We start from the raw sequence: 20,474 nt of genomic DNA on the forward strand, positions 1-20,474 counted from the left end.
TGTTTTTACGTCACTTCCGGAATCCCTCCCTCCACCGGAACTGGCCTTAGGGCGCCTCCACTAACTGTGCGTGGCCGGAGAACTCTGCGATTCCGCTCTTTGGTCCTGCCTTCCTCCTGGTCCGACATCATGGGAGTGACCTGGTAGGGCTGCAGGGGATACTGTGGGGCGGGACTTGGGGTCGCGAAGGGCCCTCGGAGTTCCGAGTGAACCCGGGGGGAGGGTCGGGACCCGGGTCTGCGGTCCCTCGGGAGTCTGGCACGATGTCCTCGGGCTGTGTGGGTGAGGGAGACCCCGCGAGGGCTGTGGAGTCCCCGGGCCTGGTTCCTGGGGGATGCGCCCCCTTCCTCCTGGGTTTTGTCCCAGGAACCGTCCATGGTTGGGTGCCTCCTTCCCGTTTTCTTGGCACAGCTTTCCGCCGGTGTGGCCAGGGTGGGACTTGGGGGTCGGAGAGAGGATGTGTGGGCTAGAACTCATCAGCAGGCAGGGCTAGAGGGGTCTGGGACAGGCAGAGAGGGACAGTAGCTTCTTTTAGGTTTTCACCCGTCTCTCCTTCCAGCCACTAAATGTAGTTAGACCAGTCTATGTCAAGTTCTGGTTTGACCATTTTAAGGTCTTTGGTTTGGGGGGTGGGGCGGGGCGGGGAGCTATTGGGAATTAGGAGATTTGGGTTCTGGGCACATCACTTCTTTAGGGCCTGTTTTCTACATGATTTGTGTTGTTTCTGTGGACTTATAAAATCTCTAACTCATTTTAAGTCGGGGTGATAGGGAAAGATATGGGTCTGATGCCCTTGGAGTCATTAGTTCCAAAATGCTAGATTTCAGAGCCTTTTTTTTTCTTTTTTAAACAGCAGTAAGTGTAAACATTTCCAATCATAGAGGACTGGAGGCCAGGCTATCCCAAGTCATTGTCTGTAGGCTTCCCGGGTCACAGCCTGTGGAAACTCCTGGAAGCCCCGGCTCTTGCCAGTTTGTCAGTGATTGCGTTTTTGTTTACTGCATTTGGCATCATGAGCCTCCTCTGACCCCTAGGGCAGTGGTCGGCAAACTCATTAGTCAACAGAACCAAATATCAACAGTACAACGATTGAAATTTCTTTTGAGGGCCAAATTTTTTTTTTAATTAAATCTTTATTGTTCAGGTTACATTTGTTCCTCTTTTTTTCCCCCCCATAACTCCCCTCCTCCCAGTTCCCGCCCCTCCCTCCGCCCTCACTCCCCACCCACTGTCCTCATCCATAGGTGCACGATTTTTGTCCAGTCTCTTCCCGCATCTCCCATTTCCCTTTCCCCCCCAAGAATAGTCAGTCCATTCCCTTTCTATGTCCCTGATTCATTATAATCACCAGTTCATTCTGTACATCAGATTATTTATTCACTTGATTCTTAGATTCACTTGTTGATAGATGCATGTTTGTTGTTCATAATTTGTATCTTTACCTTTTTCTTCTTCCTCTTCTTAAAGGATACCTTTCAGCATTTCGTATAATACTGGTTTAGTGGTGATGAACTCCTTTAGCTTTTCCTTATCTGTGAAGCTCTTTATCTGACCTTCAATTCTGAATGATAGCTTTGCTGGATAAAGTAATCTTGGTTGTAGGTTCTTGGTATTCAGCACTTTGAATATTTCTTGCCATTCCCTTCTGGCCTGCAAAGTTTCTGTTGAGAAATCAGCTGACAGTCGTATGGGTATTCCCTTGTAGGTAATTGAGTCTCTTTCTCTTGCTGCTTTTAAGATTCTCTCTTTGTCTTTTGCTCTTGGCATTTTAATTATGATGTGTCTTGGTGTGGTCCTCTTTGGATTCCTTTTGTTTGGGGTTCTCTGCGCTTCTTGGACCTGTAAGTCCATTTCTTTCACCAGGTGGGGGAAGTTTTCTGCCATTATTTCTTCAAATAGGTTTTCAATATCTTGCTGTCTCTCATCTTCTGGCACCCCTATTATTCTGATGTTTGTACGCTTGAAGCTGTCCCAGAGGCTCCTTACACTATCTTCGTATTTTCGGATTCTTTTTTCATTTTGCTTTTCCGGTTGGGTGTTTTTTGCTTCTTCGCATTTCAAATCTTTGGCTTGATTCTTGCGCTCCTCTGGTCTGCTATTGGGTGTCTGTATAATATTCTTTATTTCAGTCCGTGTATGCTTAATTTCTAGTTGGTTCTTTATCATAGCATCGAGGGTCTCATTAGTTTTCGTGAGTCTCTCCTCAAGTTTATTGGCAGCTTCTAGCACATTTTTGCAAGCCCTCAAAATTGCGATTTTTAGCTCTATATCCTCCATTTCTGTCATGTTTTTTTGTCTCCGCATTTTTTATGCTTTCTTGGTGCACCCCCTAGTGGTCTTTGTGCGCAGTCTTGTTCTAGTTAAGCCTTGATTGTTGTAGTTAATACTAGAGGGATTTGACCACCAGGCCGACTGGCTGTGTGAATCTCGAGAGCCAAATTTTTTAAACTTAAACTATATAGGTAGGTATTAACTCAATTAGGGTACTCCTAAGCTGGCCTTTGCTAAAAACGTCCTCAATCTGATTGAGGTACCTTCGCTGAGGTCGACCGCTTTCAACTCTCCCATCCACACTCGTCTTGTATACTTGTTTCGTCTATCTCGTTTCATTCATCTCTCTATATGTCCAAACCATCTCAACATACCTTTCTCAATCCTCGACAGTACATCTTCTTTCACTCCACAACGTTCCCTAAAATTAACTTAATAAACTTTACTTAAAGTTTTAAGTCAACTTCGCACTGTACGTGCGTGCCCACACGTGGTATTTTGTGGAAGAGCCACACTCAAGGGGCCAAAGAGTCGCATGTGGCTCGAGAGCCGCGGTTTGCCAACCACTGTCCTAGGGTAAGGGAGATGTGTGGGCGATGGCCATGGCAAGTTTGCGGCTCAGAGGCTTGGAACCCTGGAAGTCCCTGTTCTTTCAATAGAGGAGGCAGGCCGAGGGTAAGGGCTCTCTGTTAGGACCCTTATCAACGTTTTCAGACTCCTCGCACTTCTCACCCCAGTAGCATCATTTTAGGAATGTGCTTATGTTTCAACATAAGGTACATCATCATCATTCCTTTATTAGTGCTTTTTTGATGGAGAGTAGTGACAATTTTTAGCAACAAGGAGGACTCTACCTTTATAGCTTCATTTGGCTGATTATTAAGTAATGCAGTGTCTCCGTAAATTCAGTCACAAATGTCTGTCTTTTTGATTTTTATATAGCTAGTGCCCATGTCTCTGGATACTGACGATTTGATTCTCTCCTTCCAGTGTAGTAGTATTCGTTAATGTTTTCTTTTAAATCTATTTCTTGAAAGTATTTTAACTATATCGCTAGGGAAGTAGTCTACTGTAGTAGTTAAGGGCACAGATATAGAGCCAGTTTGCCTGATTTTGAATCTTGGCTACACTACACCAAGCTGTATGATCTTATGCAAGTCAACCCAACCCCTCTGTATTTCAGTTTCCTCATTTGTAATAAGGCGATAAATAATAGCACAGCTACGGCTATTGTGAGGATTCAAAGAGTTTATTTATCTCAAGGCTTTTGGACACTGTCTGGCACATAGTTGGGGCTTGGTGACTGTTAACTACCACTCTAAAGGGGAAGCTGGTTTTACTCACCATGGAAGGAAGTCTTGGAAATAACATTTTTTTGTTTCATTGCTTGGATTACATTCTTGTTTAAATGTAAATGGCCACATGTGGCTTGTGGTACTGTACTGGACAGCACACATTCAGAGTGTTAAGAGTTGGAAAAAACATACCCCAAATTAAGGCTATCTCCTTGATATCGTCAGAACTGAAATAATTGTGAAGGAAACATTACATGACACAGTGTTGTCAAGTGTTCAGTCGGGGTGCCACCTAAAATCTTCTCTTGAATGTTGGCACACATGCCATGCTTAGGGAATTCTGGTGTGATAGGAAGTTCGCTGCGCTCTTGTGAGAGAATCATGAGATCTGTGTTCTTAGGGACTGTAGGACTCTAGTTCTGCATCTGAACAAAACCAGGCTTGATCCTTGAGCTCCTGATCAGATTTATCCTTCTCTGCTGAGACAATGTAGTTGGAAATCTAAGGGGGAAAGCTTGATTTACTTTAAATACTGTGAACGCTAATGATGTGGAAAATATTTTTCAACTTTAATTTTCTGAAGTATAAATTATTTATGTAAATTCCTTGTTTTTGCATATTTCATCGGACATGCATCTTTAAGCTTTACCATTGCCAATATGTACAGAAAGAGAATAAAGCTATACGTTTATGAATGTCAAAAAAATGCATCTTTAAAATAAAGGGGTCCCGGTAGGTGGTCTCTATGGTCCTGATGAGCTGTGATTCTGTGGGTGATGGAGTGGCTCAGCCAGCGCCCATGTCTCTGGATATTGACGATTTGATTCTCTCCCTTCCAGTGTGTCCCAGATGCCTGTGGCTGAGGGCAAGAGTGTCCAGCAGACCGTGGAGCTCCTCACCCGGAAGTTGGAGGTGCTCGGGGCAGAGAAGCAAGGAACATTTTGTGTAGACTGTGAGACCTATCACACGGCTGCTTCTACCCTTGGCAGCCAAGGTTAGTGAGATGCGTCTGTGGGATGGCTGCATCCTGGCTTGGAGTCGATAGACATTTATGTTCACTGAAATCTTCCTGCTCTTTTAAGAGTGATATTCTTGAACATGTGGCAGATGTGTTTCTGAATTCATTAATTCTTTTTTTTTTAATGCTGTGCATTTAGATTTTTTTTTTTAGTATATTTTTATTGATTTCATAGAGGAAGGGAGAGGGAGTTTCTGAATTCATTAATTCTTTTTTTTTTTAATGCTGTGCATTTAGATTTTTTTTTAGTATATTTTTATTGATTTCAGAGAGGAAGGGAGGGGGAGAAAAAGAGAGAAACATCAATGATGAGAGGGAATCATTGATTGGCTGCCTTCTGCATGCCCCCTACTGGGGATCGAGCCCGCAATCCAGACATGCACCCTTGACCGGAATCGAACCTGGGACCTTTCAGTCAGCAGGCCGATGCTCTAGCCACTGAGCCAAACCAGCTAGGGATGAATTCATTAATTCTTGATCCTTCATCTCTGAGACCTGGCCCATGTTTTAGTCTTTTTGCACTTTGCACTTTTAAGCAGTGTTTCTCAGAGGGTTGCTTACTAACTTCATCAAAATCACCTGGGCTACTTGTTAAGGTGCAGCTTCCTGGCTCTGCTGCGGACTGACTGGTGTTGTGGGCCTCACACTCTGCATTTTAACGTGCTCCCCTTTATGCGCTCTAAGTTTGAGAAAGACTCCTTTAAGCTCAGACGTTTTTGTAAAGGATTCTGATAGAGTTTTAGAGTTTCTAGAACTTTTTGCAGAAAGGCTTCCTGTTTCCCACACCTGCACAGTGGCCTTGGCTACCTCGTTAGCATAACCTTGACTGATGAATCACCTTTTGTATTAAGTGTATTAAGAGATGAGATGGCTGTGGATGGTGGTGGTGGTGATGGTAAGGAGGCAAAAAGGATCTTTGAATATGAGTTAGGGAACCTGGGTTCTGCTGTATCTTCCCCTTGGACAGTTCCATAGCACAGTGATTCAGAGTCTAGACATGGAACCAGATAACTGAATCCTAGCTCTGCCACATACTAACCGCAATTTAGGTAAGTCCCACAACCTGTGACAGTTTCTATGCTGGTAATTTTTCTACTTCCCCATACATCCATTCCCTGAACTTCTCCTGCCAAAGGCATTGGGGAAGATCAGAGGACAGGAGAAAGGGAGACCACAGTTTGTTTCTCCCTCTGTTTTAGGCAGTGTCTCTGGCTGTCTCCTTGGTTCTAGCTCCTGCTGGGCAGCCTTTGCTCATGGCTCTAATAACAGCACATTTCTATTTCCTTCCAGGCTTAGGGATGATAATGGCTCCGTGTGTTGCTAATTTTTGGATGACATCATCATTCCATTTGGTTTTTTAGTTTTTCTATCCCCTGTACTTTGTTTCCTGTATTAAATCCCCTCTAATGAAACTGTCTGGTGAGGGTTCTGTTTTTGCATCCTTTCCGGTACAGTTCTCTCACCTGTAAAATGAAGATAAGCGTAGTACTTACCTCCTGGTGTTATTGTGCTAATTAAATAAGTTAATACATGCAAAGCACAAGAACTGAGGTTGTCATGTAATGAACCTTTAATAAGTGGTAGCTAAGAGCTATACTGAGTGTCATCATCTGTAAAATTGCAGTGTTAACCATTGTTTTGCCTTCAGTAGGAAGGACGTAAGAATCAAGAGATATAATGGTTATGAAGCATTTGGAAAATAAAACGTCCTGTACAGACAGTCCTCGGGTTATGTCGGACTCGACCTATGTCGTTTTGTGGTTACGTTGCCATCTCCCATTTATTTATAAAAAAAAAAGTTCCGTCATTTCGACTACGTACATATGTGCTTTATGTTTTTTATTATTTATTTACCACAAGTAAAGGTCAGGAATTGTTATCTTTCTTTTAAATTTTTTTTACTCTTTCACTTCATTACTGCTGTGTATGTGCTCCATGTGAGTGACGTAGGTGCTTATGTAGGTGGGTTCCGACTTACCGCGAAAATCGCGTTAGGTCTCGCCGTAGGAATGGATCTCCAACATAACCCGAGAACCTGCTGAATAATAAAAGTCTAATATGCTAAGTGTACAGTCATCCAGTCGTCCGTTCAACCAATCAAAGCGTAATACGCTAATGATATGCTAAGGCCACTCAACCGCTTGCTATGACATGCACTGACCACCAGGGGGCAGACAGTTGAGTGGTTGATCAGTTGCTATGACGTGCATTGACTATGGGGCAGACAGTCAACTGGTAGGTTAGCTTGCTGCTGGAGTCTGGCCGATTGGGACTGAGGGAGACAGGCTGGACATGCCCTGGAGCCCTCCTGCGGTCCCTCCCTGGCTGGCCAACCTCCCACGTCCCTCCCTGGCCCTGATTGTGCACTGGTGGGGTCCCTCGGCCTGGCCTACACCCTCTCATAATCCCGGACCCCTCGGGGGATGTCGGAGAGCCGGTTTCGGCTGGATCCTGCAGGCCAGGCCAAAGGACCCCACTGGTGCACGAATTCATGCACCAGGCCTCTGGTTTATATATATACAGATACACTACTTCTATGAAATTACCTGGTGTGGGCTGTTTTCCTCCTGATCAGACCTTTGTTTTTAAGGAACTATAGTCCAGTTAGGGAGACATCATTCTTGGCAGACAGTGGGGTAGAATGGAAAGAGCAATAAATTTGAGGTCAGAAAGCCTGATTGGAGTTCCAGCTCTGCTGCCTGCTGGCTCTGTGCCTTTAGATCCACAGTTCCCACACTGACCAGCATTAGCATCACCTGGAGGGCTTGTTAACACAGGTTGCTGGGCCTCTCTTCCAGACTTTCTGACTCAGTAGGTCTCGGGTGGGGTGGATAACTTGCATTTCTAACAAGCTTCCACGTGGTGGTGCTGCTGCTGTTGCTGGTCTGGGACCCATAATTTTCCTCATCTGCAAAAGGGGGACAGTGACACTGGTTCAGCTTACTTCACACATTTGTGCAGATAAGAAACTACTTCACTGTGATTAAAAAGATAGTATTGTCTATAAACAACTGGGAGTGCCTTATTCATTAAAAAACAAACCTTAGTTGACTTTCCGAATATTTTCAAGACTAAGAATATTTGCAGACTCATATGAATTATGTTATTACCGTGAGTTTGCACAAGAACATAATGACAGATCAACTTTGGATGTCTTTTTGAGGGTTGAAGTATTTGAAGTGGATTTGCTGGGAGGTGAAAGGTGGGAACTGGCAACAGGCAGTCAGGAGGGATGTGCAGAGCCTGTTGTGTTCAGCAAGTGGCAGCAGAGTGGAGGCGTATATACAGGTCATAATGCCCCAGCTCCCCCCGCCCCCTTCTCTCATTCCCATTGCTACACTCTCATCACTGCCTAGAATGTCTTTTTCCTTCTCCATGTGGCTGAGTCCTGCCCTCTCTTTGTATCCTAGTTCAGGTCCTAAAGTTTTTAACCTATCCCTAGTGAGTTTATTAGCTTCTTGAGGCCGGGGCTAAGTCCTCTACTTGTATGCTTCTTAAACCCTAGGACAGTGTTGGGAATAGTTTAAGTATTTAATAAAGATAAATATTTGAGATTGTGGCAGTTTATCCATTAACTCTTGTAACGTATGAGAGAGAAAATCTTCCTTTCCATTTGCCTTCTTCCATTTTCCACTTAACCAAATACACACACACACACACACACACACACACACACACATATACACATTCTATATAATAAAAGCCTAATATGCTAAGTGTGTCTGGTAGTCTGTTCAACCAATCAAAGCTAATGATATGCTAAGGCAGCTCAGCTGCTTGCTATGACATGCACTGACCACCAGGGGGCAGACACTTTAACCAGTAGGTTAGCTTGCTACTGTGGGGTCTGGCTGATTGGGACTGAGTGAGACAGGCTGGACTCGCTGTGGAGCCCTCCTGTGGTCCCTCCCCAGCTGGTCAACCTCCCGAGTCCCTCCCTGGCCCCGATCATACACCGTTGGGGTCCCTCAGCCTGGCCTGCACCCTCTCGCAATCCAGGACCTCTCAGGGGATGTTGGAGAGCCGGTTTCAGCCCAATTCCACAGGCCAGGCCAAGGTACACCACTAGTGCACAAATTTGTGTGCCAGGCCTCTAATATATATATAACTTTGCTTCCTTCTTGCAGAAAATCTATAGTAATCAATGAGAAAACTAGACCTTTTGATTCCAGATGCTGAGTTCTTTTCTGCTGTTGTGTATGCTATATTCCCAAGTCTGCTGATGTCTTAAAATTGCCCAAGGCTTCACCATTGCCTTTAGAATGGAGTCCAGGCTTCGTGAGCATGGAAGACAAGATGTAGCACCACTTGGCTCTGGTCTATCTTCCTAGCCTCATGCTCAGATACTCCCCTTTGCTGTGTTTCTGGGGCCACTTATATATCAAAGAGGGAGAGGCCAAGGAAGGTAGGAGTGGACAGAAGAGAGTGTCTGCTTCATTTGGCATACTGAAATGCTATTATTTCATCTTCCTTATTATGTGACCTATATAATAAAAGGCTAATATGCAAATTGTCCCCTCCACTGGGAGCTCGACCAGGGGGCGGGGCCAGCCCACCAACCGCCCACGGCCCCTCCCCCTGCCGGCCCTGCCTCTGATGGCTTCCCCCACCCTGATGGGGGGCGGGGCCAACCTGCCAATGTCCCGTGTCTCCCCCGCCCCCGGCTCACTGGGTCCATCGGGGTGGGCGGGCTGGATCCCACCTGTGCACGAATTTGTGCACCAGGCCTCTAGTGATTATATAAAAGACTATATGTAAAGTCTCTGTGAGTAAATCATCATCATCATCCATCTGTGACCCTATCCCTCAACTTAAAAATTCAACTGTTATTAACGCTAGTGAGTTCCCTGTGTGCCCCTCACCTTTTTCTGTAGAGCGGGTAGATTTTACCACATGCTATTCTTCAGAAAAGGCTTTTGGTAAGGGGATCCCCCGCCCCGCCCCCCCAAGACTGCTTAGGTAATGCCATCTGGCCTTGTTCCCTGGATTTGCCTCTATTCTGGGGTTTGCTGAAGGAGGTCTTGATGCTGAGTAGGGTCTCTGTCCCTGCAGGTCAGAGTGGGAAGCTGATGTATGTGATGCACAATTCAGAATACCCTTTGAGCTGCTTTGCCCTCTTTGAGAATGGCCCTTGCCTTATTGCCGACACCAACTTTGATGTGCTCATGGTGAAACTCAAGGGCTTCTTCCAGAGTGCCAAGGCCAGCAAGATTGAGACCCGAGGCACCCGTTACCAGTACTGTGACTTCCTAGTGAAGGTGGGCACGGTCACAATGGGGCCCAGTGCCCGAGGCATCTCTGTGGAGGTAAGACCTTGGTGAAGTAGGAGCGGGATGTGCTGAAGGAGCAGCTCAGCAGAGGGCTCTGCAGATTTCCACGTCCCTCTGAGTGCAAACCGGTGTTGATGCCTACCTGGCCCCTGCGCCTGCACCTTTTACCCTGTCCTTTATCATTCGAGACTCTAGACCAGGATGGGAATTGGAAGCTGGGTTCACAGCAGGTAGGAAGCCTAGAAAGGCTGGCTTGCTGGAGAAGGGAAGGGAAAACCAAGAGAGGCAGGTGAATTTTGTGGAGGGACCAGTCATCCTTCATAAGAGGATTGGAGCAGACCAGAACTTTCAGTGCAGTTAACTTTCGGGAGGTGGGCCCGCACATCTCTCCTTAGGATGCTTGCAGATGGGTCTCAAAAGTGATATAGCAAAGCTGTGCCTTCCCTTTTGCCATGCTATCCACTTTCATGGTGGAAAGGGCTACGTGTGATGGTTTCACCTTTGAGGGCTAGACTGAAAATGACAGAGGGAGTGTGACGAGTAGCTGGCTTTGGGACCAGTGGTAATCCACAATCTACCATGTGCCCAGCACTGTGAGATTTAAAAAAAAAAATACATAAGCTATGGGGCCTGTTTTTTGCAAATGTTTTATTTAGTAAGAGAGCAGGGCCAGAACACAAACCGTTTTTGCAGTTAGTCTATGACAGTGGTCGGCAAACTGCGGCTCATGAGCCACATGCAGCTCTTTGGCCCCTTGAGTGTGGCTCTTCCTAAGCCTTAGGAGTACCCTAATTAAGTTAATAACAATGTACCTACCTATATAATTTAAGTTTAAAAAATTTGGCTCTCAAAAGAAATTTCAGTCGTCGTACTGTTGATATTTGGCTCTGTTGACTAATGAGTTTGCTGACCACTGGTCTATGAGAAATGCCACGGATTGCTCTGGGACTTCATGCCAATGAGAGCACTGCTGACTTGGATTATGAGCCTCCTACAGGATCAGCATTTAAGGAGGGACTCACATGTGGAGACATGGGGATAGCTAAGTCCTAAAAGGCGGCCCCGGCAGAGAACAGGGCGTTAGTGGATTACTGCTCTAAAATTCCAGGGTACTCGAGGGCCAAGATTTCCTCACCCTTTTCAGCTTGAGACACACCTTGCATTTGCTGAGACCCACTGGGACCCCAGTGTTTATCCTCCACATTTCCAGCTTTGTAGTACAAACATACCCCGGCTGTTTCTGTGCTGTTTCTCCTGGTTACCAGTGATTTCCCCAGTGAGAAAGCTGAAGATGTGTATCATGTGGCCCCTGCTACATTGATCAGGAAATTATTTCTTAGGGTTGGAGCCCAGGCTGGATCTACCTGGGAGTAATATTTGGTCTTGCAGAGACGTATGAGCATATGTGTCCACTTTGCGCTCTATTAATCCCCTAACACACGCACACGCATTCTCTCTTCGTTTTCTCAGAATTTCCTGAGCTCTCCTTCAATGTCCCAGCATGTAGGGATTACAGTGGGGCCTTGATTTACGAGTGTCCCGACTAACGAGTTTTTGAGATACAGCTGTCTCTTGGCCGATTTTTTGCATTGAGTTGACAGAGTAATTTGAGTTAACGAGCTCCTTATCGAGTTCCTTAACGAGCTTGGTCTCGGAACGAATTAAACTCGTAAGTCAAGGCCCCACTGTATGTAGTTCTGAGATAATCCAGAGGGGCCCAGATCTGCCCTTGGATCTTGTGGGCAGGGCTGGGGGTTGATAACTCCAAGACAAGAATGTCAGAGATGCCTAAAGGGAATGGTGGTGTGTTAAATCCCTGGTGTTTGGGTTGAGTATTTCCTGTGCAGCAACACTGTGCTAGAAGGTGTGTGTCTTTGGCTTGGGGTTGTGGAAGATGGGTGCAAGGGTAGAAGGTGCAAGGGAAACAGAAGTCCTCATCCTTGCCTGCACTCACCCTCATTCTCTGTTCCTTTGGTCCCAGGTGGAATATGGCCCGTGTGTGGTAGCTAGTGACTGCTGGAGCCTGCTGCTCGAATTCCTACAGAGTTTTCTAGGCAGCCACACACCCGGGGCTCCTGCAGTGTTTGGCAACAGACACGACACAGTCTACGGCCCAGCAGATACCATGGTCCAGTACATGGAACTCTTCAACAAGATTCGCAAGCAGCAGCAGGTGCCGGTGGCTGGGATTCGTTAGTGACTGGCAGCTGCATGGTTGAGCTTCATCACCAAGGGACTCCACAGGAGGCGCAGGTGCTACACCTTCAGGGCTCTGGGCCCCAGAAACTCAGGGTGGACATGGAGGGTTCCCTCCTTCTCCAGTTCCCAGCTGTGGCTTTTGTTCTGGGGCTCCAGACCCCCTCCCCTGACCCTCACACACAGTCCCCTGACAGCTGTTTCACTCCCTGCCTTACTGGACTTGGCCTGTCCTCCAGAACGGTGATTATGAAGAGTGGAGAAGTTTGGAGCTTTCCTGCTGTAGGGGCAAAGGTAGGACAGGGGCGTCCCTGCCTGGCCTGGTGGGGAAAGTAGTCTGTATCTCCAACTATTGTGGATTTGGCCTGGGCCAGTGGGCAGGCTGCATTTTGTGTTTGGGCTGTGCTGCAATAAAGGCCTCTTCCTCTGCTCAGAGATGTGCTTCGCCTCCTAGAGGGGTAGGAGGCCAGCTTATTTTATGGATGGCATTTTCTGACCTGTTTGCTGAAGTGTATTGAGAGTTGACTTTTCTAGGGAATTGCCTGAGTCCTATATAACAAAACGAGCCTAGTAGAAGTTTAATCTCTCTTTTAATAGAACAGAGGTAGTCAGATGGTCCAGGGCAGGTTTAACTCTACAAGGTCATCAGGAACTTAGGTTTTTTTAATCTTGTTGTTCAGCCACCACTAGCTTGTTGTCCTTGCCTGCAAGGTCAAAGCAGACTCATCAGCTCTATGTCCGCATTCCACTGGGGAAAGAGAGAACAAAGCAGTTTCTTTTATAAAGAATATGAATGACCTGGAGTTGCTCAAACCACTATGGCCACAGTTTGTTGAAAGGGACAGCAGGATATAGAGCCTCTTATTTGAGTAGTCATGTGCCCAGTTAAAACTCAGGGATCCTGTGACTGGAAGATGGAGAAAATGGTCTAGTTAATGGCCTTTGCTACATGGAGCTCAGTGGATGTGCCCAGGAATGCTCTTGGCTGTTACTTTGCAGTCAGTACTCCCTCTAACTAAGCCAGTTGTTTATGAATTGGATTGGGATAGGGCTGATGCCAGAGTCCCTTTTGGTTTAGCTAGATTAGTCACACTAGGAAGTCAGTTCCAAACCCCTTGCCTAGGTCTCAGTATCTAGGCCTCTCCAGTTCGCATGCACCCAGTTGACTCGATGCACTGAGCTCTTTCTCATCTCCTTTGCGCCTCCAAGCTGCTCATTTGATCAACATTGCCTGCCCACCCCACTCCTGCTGCTGAAACAGTCAGTCAGGCTAACAATGAGATACACAGTGGGGGATAGTCTAATGTACACACTGCTATGCTGCCCTCAAGGATACTGTCCCTCTTTGAAGGCACCTAAGGAGAAACTGTTTTCACACATAGGGCTCTGCAGCAAGAATCTGTCAGTAGACCCTTTTAGCTTTGGCTGGCAGGAAGCTCGAGCCAACTTTATAACTAGGACCTGTCCTCCGCATTTGTTGTTCTCACTTCCCCTGCTTTTCTGATTTATTTTTGCTATATTGAAATTGAGGTATGTTTTAGATATCATTTACACAATAAAATGCACAGACCTTATGTTTTTGGCCTTCTGATTTATATGTGCTCTTATCCAGATGTATCTACTTGTATTTTTCTGTAGGCTGCCACCAGTCTTTCATGATTTGAGACATCATTTTGAACATAATGTATTCATAATAATATATGGAAGCTGAGTGTGGTAAATTTGACTCTAGACTTATACATTGTAAGGAGATTCTGTTCCCTGAAACCTAAAAAATAATATAAACTCCCTAACTATACTTTGCTTTTAGACACATCCTTGACTCCTACACATTCTTCACTTTTATTCTTCTTCCTATTCGAGCATACATTTGACCAGCTTTAAGTCCAGCTCAGGCTTTAAGAACTGCCACTTTAGTTACTTTTGCCTGTGTTTGTCCTTTGTGTCAAAGAAAATTTATCACTAAAAAAGGCGGGTAATGCAATACATTTTAACATATGCCTCCACTTGCAAAATTGCCAAAAATGGAACCAGTAACTAGTGAGAAGGGGCTAAATGTTATCCGTAGACTACTTGTGTGCCAGTTTGGATGGGGCTTTCAAGAGTAGTCTAGGAATATCAGTGTGTGCATTTTTGTAAGCTCTGGTTGATAGAAAATTGAGGAGCAAATGTATAAATTTAAGGAAAAAGGGCACGGTTATCTTTACTTTATAAATGAAAAAAAACTTAAACTTGGCTGCTAAATGGAGATGCCATATTTTTGGGGTTCAAATCTCATGTTCTTCCTTCTACACTAGGCTGTCTTCTACCCAGCGTCTTTTGCTTCCAAATGCATTACCCCTTCCCCCACCTGTAGCTAACCCCCAAAAGCGCAGAAACGGGGGAATTTCTAGGACCCTGCTAACAAGTCACCTTGGTGGCTACCTTTGCCATAGCCACATAGAAATCTGTCAACCTTGACTCTCAGAGCTACGCAGGGCAGCTGTGGGACTCATCTAGTTCTCCTTTAAGATGGGAAAGCAGTGGCCCCCAGAGGTGCCTGCCTAGAAATGAGGCTGGAGTCAGGACCAAACTTCACAACCGGGTCTCCTAGCTACCAGCTGTGTCAGTGTGACACCTGGACCTCTGTGGTGCCAGGTGGTTTCAGATGGAATGTGGAAAACATGGTTACATTAATACTTATGTCTTACTCTCATGTATATTAGAGAAAAATATAACTAGCCCTTTATTCCTTAGGATGAGGGTAAGTTTTTTGCAAAAGAGAACTATTAAGTTATAGTACAGATGATACTGGCAAATGGCAAAATCTATAGAGGCAGAAGGCAAGTGCTGGAATTTGGGGAAACACTGTGCTCTATTTAGTGTCTAGTCCATTTCTTGTGTCCATGAGGGCTCCTGCTCTGTTTCTGCTGTGCTGTTCTGATTCACTGTACCCTGTTCCTGTGCTGCCTCCTGCTTGCTTTCCTTGGATCTTGAGTACCAAGTAGTCACATTTCCCTGAACTCTATTGGTGTCACTGCTTCACTGAAGAAAATACCTAAAAACTGACCATTCCTTCCCACCAGTGGGTCCAGTATTCATTTTTGAGGCTTCAGGATGAGGAAGTGAAATTTCCATCTCCAAATCCTGGCAGGTAAGAGGAGCGGTTAGAAACTCCCACTTAAGCATGTCTTCCAGGTTTTGAAAGTTGAGGCTCTTAAAGTACAAGATAGGAAGGTCTGTAGGTTGAACATTTTGAGGACATTCACAGAAGATCTAGAGCCGTGCAGGACTGAGGTATATGTGTGGCCTTTTTGTAACTCCCAGTACTGCCTGTCTCTCCCGACAGCCTCCCTCTCCGTCTCTGCTGCTGTTTGAGTGCTTTGGGCGGTAGGCCCTAGTTACAGTTGCCATGTGGAGTGGCTGAAACCAGTTGTATTACAAGGGTCCTCTCCTAGGGGTTGGTGTCTTTGGCTTAGAGCAGTCACTTCCTTGGGTAGACTTTCCCCAAGGTGAGTTTCTGTCATTCAGTCTCTTGGATTAGAAGGGACCCGTTAGGTCAGCTAGTTTGACCTTCAGTACTCATATCTTTAACACCATCCCTTGACTTGGCCGAATCTAGGGAAATCCCTTTCCTCTGTATTTCACCGATTTTATCACTCTTGAGACAAAAATCCAACAAAACATACTTGCCCTTTCCCTCACAGATTGTGGAGATTGTATTGTGCTTAATGAGGGATTTGTTGTTAGCTGGTGCTGGAGTATGCATGAGCTATGACCCTAAAGTAGGGGTTCTAACATTACTGCAGGTCATCAGCCCCCAAGGGGAGCCTCAAGAGGCCTAAGATGTCCTGAAACTAGAGACTGCTTTGTGTAGGTGCACAGTTTTGGGGGAATAGGATTTATAGGGTTCATTAGAGTATCTCCAGAGTTCGTGATCCAAAAAATGAGTCTTTGAAGGGTAACAGCAGGAAGACAAAAATAAAGCAGGCGTGAGAAATGTCCAACTGGCTTATCGGGAGCAAGAACTTGCCCTGCCTTTTGGACACTTTATCTGGGGTCCGCTCCGTGGAATTTCCTCCTTCATTTTGTAGTCCTTCAGGCCTTTCATTCAGTTTCTGGGAAGCTGGACTGCTCTCTTCATAAACATAGAACCTTTTAGAATGAGTGGAAATAAATATGTATGAAGCAATCTTTACAGCAGGCTTTCTTGGTGGCCCCCCAGTTACTCTTCCATTATGACACACTCGATGGGATCTGAAAATTATTCTGTTATGATGGAATTTGGCATAATGAGTATATATATTTTCATAAGGAGGTGATTGATGGCAGAGAAATAATTCCTAGTCTCTGTGATGAAATTAGGTTAAAAAAAATTCTTGGAACTATTATGACAAAGAATCCGAATTCTCTTTTATTCTGTTTCATTTCCCAACACATTCCTGCCCCATCAGATGGCATAGACCTGTTTTTAAGGGTAGAAATCTTTTGTCATGTAGGAAAGGCAAGGCTAGGGATTAGAGGTGACAGTTGTTCTGAGGCAGCCTATTAACGGGAAGAGACCATGTGTTAGAGACAGATGGCTGGGTGCTGGCCATAGTACTGTCTCTAATTTGCCCAGTAGCTTCAATCAGGTTGGTCTTTTTGGGTCTCATCTGTAAAGTGGGAATGATGATTCCGACCCTCCATATTTCATCGGCTCCTTGAGAGGTTCAAGGGAGAATAGAAGAGTGCTTTGTCGGTAAGGAGATGCTGTCTCTCTTCTGCTCTTGCATCTTTTAATGGTGCTGTAGGTATTGGTGTTTGATGAGGATGTTTAAGGTGGGAGGTTGTGAGGTCATTACTGTTTAGTGGCAGGTTAAAATTCTTCAGTGGAAAGAGTGTTGTATTAGAGAACAAGCAGCGTAGAGAGGGTTCAGAGAACATATTCAGCATATAGGTTTTTGTATTTTTTTGTAACCAGGTCAGTGAACACAGTTGTGTGGACCATTTGTATGGACCATCTCTTAAGCATGGAAATAGGTTTTTAATACTTATTCATAGTGATAACATTTTACTTGTTGTCCTTTAACCTAAAGAAAAAGGGGCTGGGCTTTAAAAAAAGGAAGTGGGTTAGAAACAACTATATCTTTTAATCTTTTACTGAAGCACATCCATTCCTGTTTCCCCTCAGCCCCCAAGCCTTTTGTGGCTGTCTCTGAATGTTGTTTTTTTTTAATGCCATGTGTATCATGATTGCATTTGTAATCAGTTGTTTTTAAACAAAGTTCAGTGTTCCTGATTCTGTTTTCCATTCCTCATTGATGAACTACCTAAGCTCTTAACTCTGAAGCTACAATAAAATCTTTTGTTAGCTATCCTGCATAGTTGTCTCATATTTGAATTGTCAAAAAATAGCCTTCTTATTCTGTCTGCTTTCATCTAACACTTAGTTCTTAAACGTTTTGATCTCAGGACTCCTAGGTGTTCTTAAACATTATTGAGTACCCCAAAGAGCTTTTGTTTATGTAGGTTATATCGATATTTACCTTCATAAAAATTTATAGTGAAAAACTGAAAGTAATTCATTTAAAGGTAACACTAAACCTATCGCATGTTAACATAAATAAAATATTTAACTATTTAAAAAATTTTAGTGAGAAGAGTGGCCTTGTTTTATATTTTTGCAAATCTCTTGAATGTCAGGCATAATAGAAGAGAGTGAATTCTCATATCTGTTTCTGTATTAAATCTCTTGTTTTGGTTGAAGAATATGAAGAAAGTCTAACCTCACATAGATGTGTAGTTGGAAAGGGGGGGGGAGTATATTAATAATATTTTCAGACATGGCTGGTGTTTCTCAGTGGTTAGAGTTTCAGCCTGCTCACTGTGAAGGGTCTTGGGTTCAATTCCTGGTTTAGGGCACGTACCTGGCTTGAGGGTTTGCTCTCAGCCTGGGGGGTACAGCACATTGGAGTGGCAACCAGTGGATGTATTTCTCTCACATTGATGTTTCTCTCTCTCTTTCTTTCCCTTCCTCCCTTCCTTCTCTCTCTGAAAAGCAGTGGGGGAAAAAGTGTCCTCTGGTGAGGATTAACAACAACAACAAAATCTTTTCAGATAATTGTGGAAATTCTTTGATACTACATCACAGTCCCAGTAAAGGTTAGTTGCAATGTGGAATCTCAGACTCAGTGAACTTTTTGTGCTCTTGTATATTAGCATTCATTGGTTTATTTTACACTTGGAAGGGATCTTTTTACCAAGGTGTGATTGGTCATTTGGAAAATACTGCAGATCTTGTAAATTTTGACACACATTTCATCATATAGTATCAAAATCACAACCAATCTCACCAGAAAAGCCCCGGGAAGCTGTTAAGCTCACAGTGATGGATACAAGTGTTCAAAAAATTCTAAGTTTTGTTTGAGGGCATGAGTTTTATCATTGCTAACAAATGCTTGTCAGGCTCACTTTGTTTATTTTTGAGAAAATATCTGTCAGAGGCCTAAGGTTGAATTACTTTAGTTTATCTGTTAGCTGTTCTTTCAAGTAAAAGTGGTAGTCCACGAAGAAAGTTGCTAATTCAGTTCAAAATTCAGAGAAATTGCACAAGTGCTTTTCCTCAAGAAAATCATTGTGCTTAGGTAAGGAACAGAAGTGCTCTATGCATACATCCATTGAATAGCATTATTGAAAAGATCTGAACCTAAATAAAACAAATAATTTTTAGTGCTTCACCAAGGACTTCCTTAAGTAGAACAGGTATTTTTTTCCTGTGAATGGGTGGCAATGAAGAATAAAAACCTTGATTGCTAGTACAATTTAGTGCCATTGCTTAAAATTGTTAAGACAGTAACAATTTTACCTGTCATTTATTTTTATTTTTTTCTTTTCTTTATTATGTCATTACTTTTATATCAGTGCAAGTGTCATCACAGTAACAAGGGCAAATAATATCTTATTATTATGAAAATATAGTTTTGATCTTAGACCACCCCCACCCCCAGAAGGGTCTCAGGGATCCCAAGGGCTCCACAGGCCACACTTTGAGAAACACCGATCTAATCATACATGCTCACAGCACTGAGAATCTTTCCCTGCTGGATTGCTATTCTGAGAGCATCCTTCCTTCAGAAATCTTAAGTATCTCCCAAATCCTTCACTCAACAAAAGCACCTATTATGTGCCAGGCTCTTTGTTAAGGAATTAACATTGAATAAGATACAATCTTTATTCTCCAAGAATTTTCTTGGGCGGTTTTCGGACCAAAGGCAGAAAATAAGTAAGGAGTTATAATGTAAGATAAGAATTTCTTAAAAAGAATAACGTTAAAGGTGATAGACAACAAAGGGAATGCTGAATTTTATATCTAACTTCGAACTCGAGCCACATGACAAAATCCTAAATCAATCAATCACCAGGTCCTTTCCTTCCATCAAATCTCTTTAAAATGTCCAAGTTAATTGCCTTTGGAAATGTCTTCACACATAATTGCGCTCGGCTCCAGGCATTGTAGTTTCATGCTTAGACACGCAGTGCTGTTTCCCCCTTCTTACTTTATTGTTCTTTGGCCTTTGTGCGTCTCCATTTCATATTTCCAAGTGGGTAGCCTGTGCCAGTGTAGCTGATAACGCATATGTCCTTATGTTTAAATGTAAGCCTTTACCTGCGTTAGTCATGTGCTGGGTGATGTAACAGTGTCGGTCTTACTTGGGGTACTGTCACCGCGCACGAGTTAGGTCAGGACCATGAGGCTGCCCGGGAAGGAACCTTTTCCCAGACAGGAGGTTCGTAGGAATCGCCGCCGTTCCGCTTCCCTGTGGTCTCCATCCCTTCCATCTGCAGAACGACCGTCCTCAGTTAACGGAGTGAAACTTCCTCGAGGGGATTTCCATAAAACAGCTGAATCCCGCCTCGGTCGTCAGCGACAAAAGTCAGACACGTGCTCTCCCGTCTGGAAGCCAGCAGTAACTTTTGCAAAGGCGCCAGGAAACCCCACGGCTCGGAGGCTGCTTCTTTCGCAACAAACCACCCGGTTAAAACTTGCGTCTTTTAACAGAACAAAACAAAAGCATAGACGGGGTAGTGAGAACGGCTTTCCCCCGTGGCGGTGGTGAGAGATGTTAAAGGAGCTCCAAAAAGAGTGCGGGGAACTAATGGAATATTCATTCACTGTTCCACGGCTGAGGGGCGGGGGAGAAGGGAGCGGCGATGGGCTAGGGGGAGTCTGGCCCTTTAAGGAGGAGGGACGGACCGAAGACTCGGTACCTTGAGAGTCTCTTTGTCTGGAAACCTCCTTATTTACCCCTCTTGTGCTTCAACCAAACTTCGATGCGCGATTCTTAGCGTCCCTCTACGCCGCCGCCCCTTACGCTAGGCTCAAGTTGGCCTTGCGTTTATGGTTGACCCTAAACTTTGCGCCCGCGGCGCGAACCCTGGGAGCGGACGCCGGGGTCTGGGCCC

General features: G+C 44.7%; 1 protein-coding gene across 2 annotated transcripts in view; it reads left to right on the forward strand.

Annotated features, from left to right (window-relative positions):
• The first annotated feature begins 30 nt into the window (after positions 1-30).
• MED20 (mediator complex subunit 20) overlaps positions 31-20,474 on the forward strand; it is a 31,192-nt gene continuing 10,748 nt past the window's right edge. For both annotated transcript variants that reach the window (XM_014533005.1, XM_014533004.1), the window contains exons 1-4: positions 31-143; positions 4,406-4,560; positions 9,637-9,890; positions 11,836-12,107. In XM_014533005.1, the coding sequence (XP_014388491.1) occupies positions 130-143; positions 4,406-4,560; positions 9,637-9,890; positions 11,836-12,051 (639 nt within the window). In that variant the 5' untranslated portion in view covers positions 31-129 and the 3' untranslated portion in view covers positions 12,052-12,107. The remainder of the gene's footprint in view (positions 144-4,405; positions 4,561-9,636; positions 9,891-11,835; positions 12,108-20,474) is intronic.

This window comes from Myotis brandtii, unplaced genomic scaffold, assembly GCF_000412655.1.
Source record: "Myotis brandtii unplaced genomic scaffold, ASM41265v1 scaffold929, whole genome shotgun sequence".
NCBI lineage: Eukaryota > Metazoa > Chordata > Mammalia > Chiroptera > Vespertilionidae > Myotis > Myotis brandtii.